This window comes from Ranitomeya variabilis, chromosome 1 (genome assembly GCF_051348905.1).
Source record: "Ranitomeya variabilis isolate aRanVar5 chromosome 1, aRanVar5.hap1, whole genome shotgun sequence".
Classification (NCBI taxonomy): domain Eukaryota; kingdom Metazoa; phylum Chordata; class Amphibia; order Anura; family Dendrobatidae; genus Ranitomeya; species Ranitomeya variabilis.
The window spans coordinates 887,092,079-887,104,414 of record NC_135232.1 but is presented as its reverse complement, the minus strand read 5'-3'; the positions used below and the strand labels follow the sequence as shown (position 1 = coordinate 887,104,414).

The 12,336-nt window shown below is 41.9% G+C and overlaps 1 protein-coding gene across 1 annotated transcript in view; it reads left to right on the top strand.

Moving 5' to 3' along the window:
* Positions 1-12,336, top strand: part of TBCK (TBC1 domain containing kinase) — a 481,012-nt gene that overhangs the window by 241,200 nt on the left and 227,476 nt on the right. Inside the window, exons 17-18 of the mRNA XM_077278374.1 lie at positions 410-536; positions 9,282-9,332. Of these exons, the coding sequence (XP_077134489.1) occupies positions 410-536; positions 9,282-9,332 (178 nt within the window). The remainder of the gene's footprint in view (positions 1-409; positions 537-9,281; positions 9,333-12,336) is intronic.

Genomic DNA, 12,336 nt, shown 5'->3' with positions numbered 1-12,336 from the left:
TAATGACAATTGTCCAGGAAGTAACTTCTTAGGAAAGGTGTCCATCACATAACGCTCCATGTCTGTTTGTTATCTCATCAGTAAGCCAGGTGAATACCGAGGTTCTGTGCGGTCTTTCACCCTGTGTATCTTTGATTGGCTGGTTTTCCTTGTGTTTAGGGTTAGTTCCTCCCCATGCTTCTGTGATGGTGATGCAATAATAGTTATAATAGAATTTGAAACACTATTTTAGACATTATTCTGGTTTCTATATTCCTAACTTTTTTAAACCTGTGAATATGTGAGATGATTTGACTTTCATATCTGTATGCTTTTTCTGTTGAATGTAGTGAAATATACATTATTTTAATTTTGGTTCAATGATGATGTCTTATCATTCTGAAATGTAACCTTTCTGCTCTTTTTTCAGATTGAGGTGGATATCCCACGATGTCATCAGTACGATGAGCTCCTGTCATCCCCCGAAGGGCATGCAAAATTTCGAAGGGTATTAAAAGCGTGGGTGGTATCACATCCAAACTTAGTATACTGGCAAGGTAACTTGTGCAAATTAAAATTCTGATTTACACGAATCCTCACTTTAGTAACTGTAGTTATGCCTGAGACTTGCCCTCTTGGGATGTTGCGGAGTGCCCGAAGCTGGTACTGTCTTTGGCACGCATAGTGGATTAATGGCCGTTAGTGGTATGCCAATTGAAAAGATTGGCAACATATTAAAGCTAGCATAGTAGGAGAATTGAGACTGTTGCGGAGGTTCACCCAATGTGCTTAGTTTCTTGAGGGGAGTGGTTCATCTCTTTTTTTTTTTATCAATTCCCGAAAGCAGATTGTAAGTTAATAGTTCTTGCTTGTTCGTCTAGACAGGTTTAGCCATGTAGATTGGTGGCTTCCTGCCCTAGGCAGGCCAATATTAGTACATGAGGTATAGTTTGAGTGCAGTTGAGGTTAGTTCTGGGAGAGTCTGTGGATATTTTCAGTCTAGTGGAAGCCAGGGAGAGAAGAGCAGTGCCGATCTCAAACCTGTGGAAGACCGCAGCATTGTACAGTCAGGGCTCTGATAGAAATCAACTAAGTGGGACAAATAAGGAGCTGTTTGTAGTCTTCAGAAGGACTAGTGAGGAGCTGTGTTGGAGGCTTCAGGAATATTAGTGAGGAGCTATTTTGGTGGCAAAATGTGAAATTAGTGAGGGGCTCTGTTGGAGGCATCTGCGGGACAAGTGAGTAGCTGTATTGGTGGCCTCAGCAGGACTAGTGGACTAGTCAGTAGGACCAGTGAGGACTAGTGGAGGCCTCAGTGCGACTAGTGAGAAGCTGTGTTGGAGGCCACAGTGGTACTAGTGAGGGGCTTTGTTTGAGGCTTCAGAGGGACTGCTGATGAGCTGTGTTGGAAGCCAGAAACATGGTCCAGTTAGTCCAGTTGTGAAGATTCTTTAAACAGAACATTTTAACTGGAAGATGTGTTCTCAAGAGAGCAGGGCCTGGAAGTCCTGAGTTGCCGTGGACTGAGTGGGATTGTTGGTGCACTATATGGTGTACTAATGGCTCTTGTTCCAGGGGCATTTTCTGATATTCTTCCCTTGAGATTTTTCTCCAATTTGGACATGGTACTCCTTAACTGATCTTACAGTTATCTGTGCGCATCTGGTCTAATTTTACCAGCCTCCATACATTTAGGTATATGTACACACAGTTTATAGCAGCTTCACTCTCAAAGTACAAGCCATATTTGCAGATTACCATATGTATCATGTTGTATAGTGCATCTTCACTACTGAATACTTTGGTGACCGTTAACGGGGTTGTCCATTAGGTATAATGCGTTTTAGAAATATCTATCTTTAAGCTCTAACCTCTTTTTTTTTAAATTACTTTAACAAACCCTTTATTTGTTTGTTTTTGTTTTTTTTACTTCCTGTGATATTTTGTTTGAGGTGAGTCATAAATGAGACTTCACACGAGGATGGTCCTGCAATCATTTCCTCAGCTTTTATCACTGCCATGAAACTGGACATCATCAGAGAGCAGCACTGCAATCACTTACTACAGCTTCAATAGCTGCCATTCCGTGATGATGTCCTGTTTCATTGAGTTGATGGAGAAGTGACCGCTACTTCCAGGTCCGGCTCCAGGTTTTCGCGGGCCCTGGGCTAAAGTCTCAGTGGGCTCCTTTAACACATACCGCCATTCATGATGCACAGATAAGAAATATAGGTATAGTACAATGCCAAAGATTTCACTTCTTACATTACATGAGTGATATCTATTGTAAATTCTACAATAGCTCATAAACCGGCGAATTCTTGCAGTGCACATTGCATGTGCTGGGAGTCACAGAGTGACTGCAGACTTTTCATTTTAGACCGGACAGTATAGTCCTCCATACAGTATTATGGGCACCACATATTCCTCCATACAGTATTATGAGCTCCACATTGTCCTCCATACAGTATTATGGGCACCACATAATCCTCCATAAAGTATTATGGGCATCACAAAATCCTTCATACATTATTATGGGCACCATATATTGTTCCATACAGTATTATGTGCCCCATATATTGCTCCATACAGAATAATGGGCCCAATATAATGCTCCATACAGTATATTGGCCCTATAAAATGCTCCATACAGAATAAAGGACCCAATATATTGCTCCATACAGTATAATGGACCCCTTATATTGCTTCTTTCAGTATAATGGGCCCCACATAGTGCTCCATACAGTGTAATGGGCCCAATATAATGCTCCATGCAGTATAATGGGCCCCATATAATGCTCCATACATTATAATGGGCACCACATAGCCCTCCATACAGTATTATGGGCACCGCATAGTCCTTCATACAATATTATGGGCACCACAAAGTCCTCCATACAGTATTGTGGGCATCACAAAGTCCTCCATGCATTATTAAATTCCCTATATATTGCGCCATACAGCAATAATATTCCCTATATAATGCTCCATACAGTATATTTTCCCTATATAATGCTCCATGCGGAATAATGGGCCCCATATATTGCCCCATACAGAATTATGGGCCCCATTTATTGTTCCATACAGTATAATGGGCCCCACATATTGCTCTATATAGAGTAATGGGTCTCATATAATACTCCATACAGAATATTGGGCCCCAAACAATACATGCAGTATAGTAGGCCCCATATATTTCTCCATACAGTATTATGGGCACCACATAGTCCTCCATACAGTATTATGGGCATCACAAAATCCTTCATACATTATTATGGGCACCATATATTGTTCCATACAGTATTATGTGCCCCATATATTGCTCCATACAGAATAATGGGCCCAATATAATGCTCCATACAGTATATTGGCCCTATAAAATGCTCCATACAGAATAAAGGACCCAATATATTGCTCCATACAGTATAATGGACCCCTTATATTGCTTCTTTCAGTATAATGGGCCCCACATAGTGCTCCATACAGTGTAATGGGCCCAATATAATGCTCCATGCAGTATAATGGGCCCCATATAATGCTCCATACATTATAATGGGCACCACATAGCCCTCCATACAGTATTATGGGCACCGCATAGTCCTTCATACAATATTATGGGCACCACAAAGTCCTCCATACAGTATTGTGGGCATCACAAAGTCCTCCATGCATTATTAAATTCCCTATATATTGCGCCATACAGCAATAATATTCCCTATATAATGCTCCATACAGTATATTTTCCCTATATAATGCTCCATGCGGAATAATGGGCCCCATATATTGCCCCATACAGAATTATGGGCCCCATTTATTGTTCCATACAGTATAATGGGCCCCACATATTGCTCTATATAGAGTATTGGGTCTCATATAATACTCCATACAGAATATTGGGCCCCATACAATACATGCAGTATAGTAGGCCCCATATATTTCTCCATACAGTATTATGGGCACCACATAGTCCTCCATACAGTATTATGGGCACCACATAGTTCTCCATACAGTATTATGGGCACCACATAGTCCTTCATACAATATGATGCTCCATACAGAATAGTGGGCCCCATATAATGCTGCATATAGTATAATGGGCACCATATATTGCTCCATATAGTATATAATGGCCCCAAATAATGCTCCATGCAGTATAATGGTCTCATATATTGCTACATACATAACAAAACACTCACCTCTCGTTGTTCTTGGGTAGCATGGTGGCTCAGTGGTTAGCACTGCAGCCTTGGGGTCCTGAGTTCAAATCCCACCAAGGACAACATCTGCATGGAGTTTGTATGCTCTCCCCGTGTTTGCGTGGGTTTCCTCCAGGTTCTCCGGTTTCCTCCCACATTCCAAAGACATACTGATAGGGAATTTAGATTGTGAGCCCCATCGGGGACAGCGATGAGAATGTGTGCAAACTGTAAAGCGCTGCGGAATATGTTAGCACTATATAAATAAAGATTGTTATCATTCCCCTCTACTGTTGTCACCTCGGCGTCTTCTGACTCTGCACTGCTCGGCAAAGGATGCGTTGTAGTGAAATCAGAAGACGCTGAAGAGCCCAGAGCAGCGTGAAATGGGAAGAGGTGAGTATTTGAGGGGGCCCATCTCAGGGGTCCCATAGGGTGCCGTGTCCCTCATGGTCTATGAGCCCCCCGGGCCCTGTAATTGCCCAGATACATCGGGTGATTACGCTAGCCCTGGCTACTTCCATCCCATCATCCACATCTACAGTCGCCACACACATCTGACAGCAGTGCCGCTCCACAGCTCCTTTGTCTGCCCTGAAGCAAATCGTTGTCACGGATTTGTTTCGGGGAACAAGGTGGCGGGAAAAGAAGCAGGGACTGTAGCTGCAGTGAGTAAAGATGCAGGACGTGTGGATAGAAGCTGCAGTTTCTTTTCCATTACTCCCCTGAAATAGGTTGTCACGAGGGAACAGTTGTGGTAAGTGTGAGCTCATGATGGCATCCTGTGTCGTGGGGTGATAAAAGCTGCATCGAAGTTACTGCAGCGCTACTCTCCTGTGACGTCCCGCTTAAGACTTCATGGAAATGAACTGTCACGGGAAGTAAAGTAAAAATGCACATGAAAGAATTAGCAGGATAGGGAGAAGTGTGGGGATTCTAAAACAAAACAAACTACAGTGGTTAGGGCTTAAAGATAGATATCTATAAGGAGCACTATAGGTATCGGACAACCCCTTTAAATCTAGGGCTACTCAGCAGCATGTGTCACTGGACTTTGTGACAACGCATCAAGATTTCCTATGTTCCATTATTGCCTTCTGCAAATATTTCCAAATTTGTTGGATTTTCTGTTGTTGGTCAAGCAACACGCAGTTCTCTTGCATGGACTTCAGTGCAAGTTCTATGCAACAGTGACTTGTATATGACTTTTTGCAACTTGTCCATTTTTTTACATTAAAATCACAGCTTTAAAATAGTCAAGCAGCAGCAAGTCACACAACTAGCCTTAAACGCAAATCACCATATATCACGAGCAAAATAGGTTTTGTCCTCCATCTTCAGGCTGCACTCCTCTCCATGTGCTGTCTCGTTCTGCTAACCTACTCTCTGTCTACTGTTATGACGGGGAAGAAGGAAGGAAGTAGCATGGGATTCAAGACTTGGGATGTGTTCACACTGAGTTCTTTTGCTGCAGTTTTTGGAGCAGAATGTCTCCAACTCTTCGATCAAAACTCATATTTTTCGGACAATTTCTTCTATAAAACTTCTGAAAAAAAGTATGAACACACCTTCAATGCATGTGCACATGGCGTCTCTTAGACTCCGGCGCAGCTACCGGGTTTTCCAACGTGAAGCCGCTTCAGGAAAAGATCATTTTCCTAAAGTGGTTCTCCGATGGGTTCGCTGTTGTTCTTGTGCCGGCCTTGCTGATGAACGTCTTTCGCTCTATATTATCAGTTTAGAGGGCGTCTTCAGCCATAAGAATAAATACGGTATGTTACATCTTTTAAGCTGAATCTGAAGCAGTTAAAAGAAGGGACGTGTGCACCACAATGTTGTTTCCACAGTCATTGTGTGCACATAGCCCTAGACATTATCTAGTTTATAGGAATACGTAGGTTTGGATACAAGCTTATTTTTTATTTCGGAAGCATTGGAGCAAGGACGAGCAGCAAATAAAGGAAACCAATTTAGAGAAAAATTGCCCTGTGACCCTAAAAGCTTGCTAACCCCTGGGTGGTGCCCAATTATCTGTATGAAAAGTCCACACCTGCAATACAGCAATAAATATGGTTGCATGGTTTTTTTTCTTTCAAATATAAATTAAGAAGTTGCACCAAAAATGGCACCACCTTTCGGACAACCCAAGATCCCAGAAATGAAGGCTCATGAGTCTATTGTTTAGCTCCACAATGCTTAGTACATCTCCGGTAGGTTCCTAGATAATGAGTGGAGCGTAGGTGCACATGTATGACCATTGCTCCATTTATACGAAGCACTTGCCTTAATCTCGGCATTGCTTGGTCCCCAGCCGTGGGATCCAAAATGGTCAGCAAGATATCACTTATCCTGTATATCGCATTCTCGGCACAACCGCTGTAAATGTAGTATATTACTACAGCTAATCCCACTGACAACCACTGAGCTCCTAGTTTAAGTCCGAATTTACCTGTAGGACATAAGACTTTCTGTCACCAAGTTTTCGGAGGAGAGATGTCTCCTTTCTACATTTGAGCTTTAGATCTTGGTAACAGTTGGACAAATCCCCATGAAACCATGAGCATCCAGTGCAGCTTTTTGCCTCTGATGTTGATCTTTTTCATTTGTCAAGTTCTCAGAGGAGCTGACGTAAAAAGCTTGGATTTGCTGTACTGTGACAAGGATGAATGTATTTCTCGCAGTATACAACTACTCCCTCCGCATCCGCAGTAACCCTGTGCTTATAGCTGTGGCTATGTGACAGAAGGTTCATATTTACTATTACACTAGTTTTTCTCTTTTTTGGATGGAGGAGTACTGCACCCTATTGGGAGAGAATCCCAGGAAGAACACCTAAAATGAAACAAGGGCCTCATGAGTGGTGATTAGCAAAACTTTTCATCATATGAGATTGTCCAATGTTATATGATTATTATACACTGATGATTCGTTTTATTATTGAACACGTACAGTGCTATTGATCAATCCAAAAGGTTAGTAAGTCTGAAACCTAAATATTTAAGAAAGTAAAAGTGCAGTTCTGTATTTCATAGGGCGCAGTCAGACGGCCGTACAATTCTGACCTAGATCGGAGCACATTGCATGGACTGGCCGGCTGTCCGGACCCAAGCGTGACACCTGCATAGAAGCACATGAAGCTGTCATTCTCGGATCAGGGCAGCCACCGGCCAGTCCGTGTACTCCGTTCTGATGTCTGTCCAATATGTACGGCCGTCTAACTGCCCCCCTAGGAGGATATTTATGTGTGCATAATCATTGGGCAACTATTAGTGTGCAACATTTATATGCAACTACCAGTAAATGAAAAACATCAATTTTCTCATCTCAGTGACCATTATAGCCCCCCTTCAAGGGGGCTAATAACTGTCAGAAGCTTTCCATCCATGAAATCTGTCAGATTCTTAATCTTTTAACCATAATAACCCCAGCCCTCCCAGAAACTGTTCAGAGAGTTGTACTGTTTTCCTTCACCGTAAATTTTTTTTTAGGGAACCTGTCAGCAAGTTTTTGCTATGGGTTGTGAGAGCAGCATGGTTCTGGAACTGAGACCCTGATTCCAGAGGCATACTTGGCTGTGTTTTTTTGTTTCAATAAATTAAGTGGTTTATCAGCATGAGATTATTACTATCTGACTAGTTGCCTCATGTGTGCTGGTCCAGCCCCATCCCCACCACTGACTAGCAGCTCTTTATCAATATATATTGTACAGAGAAACACACAGTGGTGGGGACGGGCTCAACATTCCAAGCTCTGCTAAATTTTCAGCGGAAAAAAAAAAACGTTTTTTCTGTCACAACTGCAGCATCCAGTAAACTAAGTGATACATCATTGCTGACCTATTCCCTTTAAGAAGTACCCACAAACTCTAAATAGAGTTAAAGTCAGGTAAGGAAGAAGGCCATGTCATTATTCTTTTATCTTTAAAGCGGTTGTCCACTACTAAGGACAGCCCCTTCTCGATCTGAATGTTTGCCCCCGTGAAAATAAAACCACTTCTACTCGCCTACCGTACCGGCGCCGTGGTCGGCTCATTCAGTGCTGGCATCACTGACCCCACCTTCGGACATTTAGTAATCGTGAGTAAGAGTACTCCAGCCACAGCCCTCACTTCTTCTTGCTTGCGTTTACGTCTGAAGGCCTTTACTTATACCCCTTAAAGACCTTTACTGGCAGCCAAGCAGTGGATGACTTCAATGCATGCAGTAGAGCATTGTCCTGCAAATATCATGTGTTTCTTGAAGTAGGTTTGGGTGTTGATTTTGACTCCATCTTGAATCCAAAAAGGTCCAACTATTGCAGTCCCCCCCTCCATCTTACGACTGAGGTGAAGTGGCGGTCTCTGTCCGTTACTGACCCAGCCACGGGCCAACCCATCTGTTCTGTCAAGAGTTTTTCTCATCTCCTCCGTTCATAAAGCCTTTGAAAAACCTGTCTTCAGATATTTCTTTGCCCAGTCTTGATGTTTCAACTTCTGTGTCTTGTTCAGTGGTAGTTTGGTTTCTGCCTTCTTTACCTTGGCCGTGTCTCTGAGCACTGATCTTGTACTTCTGGACTCTCCAGGGACGTTCCTTTTCTGGAATATGACAGCACTACAGGATAATAGGTTCCTGGTCGCTTCATGTTTGATTCTTCTTAAATCTTTGGCAGTCAATGTGCAACTTTTTTGTGAACCTGTTGACTATTTGCAGTTAAACTTTTGATGGTTCTGTGAACACGTCGCAATATCTAACCAATTTCAAGAGTACTGCATCCCTTTGTAAGACTTGCACAAAAAAATCTCTTTTTTTGACCTATTTTGCCTGACAAAAACTAATAATTCTGTCCATTTTGATAAAGGGTGTTGATATCCTTAGGTCACATCCCCCTCATTACACAAATACACATCACATGATCTGCTTCATCCAATAAGCATTCAAGTTCATCCAGTTGGGAGCTAGAAAATCTGCATAAAAATATGTTCAAAATACCCACTTGTCTAATAATTGTGCCCAATTGTGTGTAGATTGAGATTAGGGTGATATATTATTGTTGTACTGTATATCTGAGATATATGTTTAGTATTATACTTACCATTCTTTACATACATTTCTCCTCTTGCTTTCCCAGGATTGGATTCTTTGTGTGCTCCATTCCTCTATTTAAATTTTAACAATGAAGGTAAGTGTCTGGAATCTTATATTAAGGTGTAACTCCAACTATGAGCAACTTTTCAAGTTTAGGTTCAAAATTTTGTGCAAATTCATTACTGTTTAGCCACACTTTTCCTTCATGTTAGCTTTGGGCCTTTAGGTCTGTGCCATAATAATGGAGCCTTTTAGTAAGAGGCACTTACTTTGAAGGCATACGGATTTATACAGCCGATAAGGGTCTTTTATGTGTATCCTTTAAAAAAAAAATAATTAGACCGAGGTTCCTAATCATTGAACAGTGTAAACAGATTGAACTATCTTGCTTCCTTAATTGTACTTTCCATAATTGACTTAAATTTTTTTGTCTTTCAATTACCCCTTTAATCTTTTCCTGTAAACATCCATCTGCTAGTCAGTAGAATCAGGAGGATAGACAAGTGATCTCAAAAATGAAAAAAGTCAGAATGCCAAATATACAAATATGCACTCACATTCAACAAAGAGGAACACGGGGAGAAGAGAGAGGTAAACAAAATAGGAGAGGATGTGGAATCGCACACAGTAGAAACACCTAGCAACAATCGCAGATGAACATTCCAAACGCCTCTATCAACAACCGACACTTCCATGCCAGGCAACAAAAGACTTACATTGGCAATCCAGATTGCCAGAGGCGAGAGTATATAGTAGAGGGGAGTGGCCAATACTGAACAGCTGAGATCATCCAAGCGGGAAGTCTTCAGAGACTCTCAGCTGAACAATTTAACTCCTGCACTGCTAACAGAAACCTGCACCGTTTAATATGAAGGGGAAATGCTACTAATCAGTGCGGGAGTACGTGAAATCGGATGCTGCAGTCTTCTGGCCCCTCTCTGTAGCAGTAAACCTGTAACAGAAGAATTACAAAAGGCTGGGGCTGCACTCACTTCCCCTCACCGTCTATCATCCCTCCTGGAACAGAGAGTCCTTAAACTACAGTTTCTTTCATGGCCGTCCTCTTAAGATGTCTTGGTTCCATGTTGATAGATGCTGCGGGAAATATGAGTGCAGCACCCTCACTTTGCTTCTGTCTCCACCCCCACATCTTCTAGCTGTGTAACAAGACATCATCAGAAGGTGGAGATAGAGGCAGTGAGTGAGATCAGTGCTGCCCCACAGCTTCTAGCACTGCCCTCAAATGAATTGTCATCAGGGGCGGCACACGTGCAAGAAACTGTTGTAAGTAACTGAAGTGCTGCCCCCTGATGATTCCCTGTTCTAGGAGGGGCGATACATGCTGCAGGTATGTGAGTCCAGCCTCCTGTGACATCCTGTTTAAGAGGATGGCCCTGCAGTCACTTCTCCACAGCTTCTATCCCACCCCACTGAAACACATCAGGGAGCAGTGCCTCAGGCACCTACCACAGCTTATGCCACTGGGGGCCTCTGATGACGTTCTGTTTCAGGGGGAATGATCAAGTAGTGATTGCAGCTTCAGTGGCCGCTGCCACACTTCTCTTGTTCCCACTGCCCATATCTTCGGTCTCTCCCGCCATGGTCCCTGCTTCTGACACCACCACCTCTCTCCCTGAAATGAGACTTCATGAAGAGCCAGTGATTGAGCAGGGTGATTGACAGCAGCATTGCCTCTCAGCTTCTGTCACCGACCTCAAACAATTTGTCATCAGGAGGCGACACTGGTGTCACTGTTTCTGTCACCACCTGCTGGTGACAATGGCGGTGACAGAAGCTGTGGTTAGTGAATGCAGCCGCGTACCCTGATAATGTTTCAGGACAGGTGATAAAAGCTGCAGGAAAGTGATGGAAGGGTCATCTTCCTGTGATGTCCCATTTGAGGCTCCTCTTAAACAAAACGTCACAGAATGTAAAGGAAAAAAATGACAGATATAAGGATTAGGGGAATGTTAGAAAATGTTATAATATAGCAAATTGTAAAAGTGGTTAAGGGTTAACGATATAGATATTTACAAAGGGCATTATAGGGATCAGATCACCCCTTAAAAAATGACAAATCGGTGAACCTCAGAACAGGTCTTCTTCTGATCCAATTTTGAGGATCAGAATAGGACACACGCAATGGGTCTGTGTGCTGTCTTATTAAAAAAAAATCATACAGCACACCGACTCTTCACACGGATGTATGAATGTAGCCTTAAAGTCAAAAATAACTTTGTATCTAGGAGATTAAAATACTTCAAATGCATTGGTAGAAAAAAATAAGAATTTGTTTTATTTATTTTTTTTTAAGATCTGCATTTCTAGTGCTAAATATTTTCTGTAATAGTGACTGATAATAGAAGCTAACACCTTCTGTGAGAATATCGTGCATCTTCATTCTTTGTTGAGTATTTCAGATCCCTCCTACTCAATTATATATGATTTAGTAGCTGATTTATGAATGAGATTAGCGGTAACATAACATTGTATTGTTATATCCCCAGGTAATGGAGATGGAGGGGGGAACCGTGTTACTAGAAGACTCTTACTCGCCCATTATCTTTTTTCCTGCCCATTCACTCACACATTTCTATTACTCGGCCACCCAAGCAGCATCCTCACCACAATGAATTTCATTAATGATGCTTTACAAATTATTCACATCTCCAGTTCTTCTTTTCCTACAAAATACAACTAATTGAAATGACGTTTGATGGTTGAATTCACTTGTTTTATGTAGAAGGATTCCTTGTTGATTGAGCTACTCTTGCCTTACCCTAAAGTTTGCATTTGTACCTTTTAATAAAATACAAGGTTTTTAGCATTCACTTTGTAGCTGTGACTGCGTGTTAGACTGTAAAGAAGAAATCCTTTAAATCATTTGCTAGCCTAAATATAGATTTTTTTATCACTTCATAGCATTTAATTATCTGTTTGTCTAATGTCATTGGTCACCCACACCAATTGGAATTACAGGCTGTTGACTATGAAAACATTTTTGCGGTTACAATTTTTCTATGATCAGTTTTTTTAGGTTGTGAACATTTATATAGCAAAGTATTTAAAGGGAATCTGTCATTAGGATCAACCCTTCT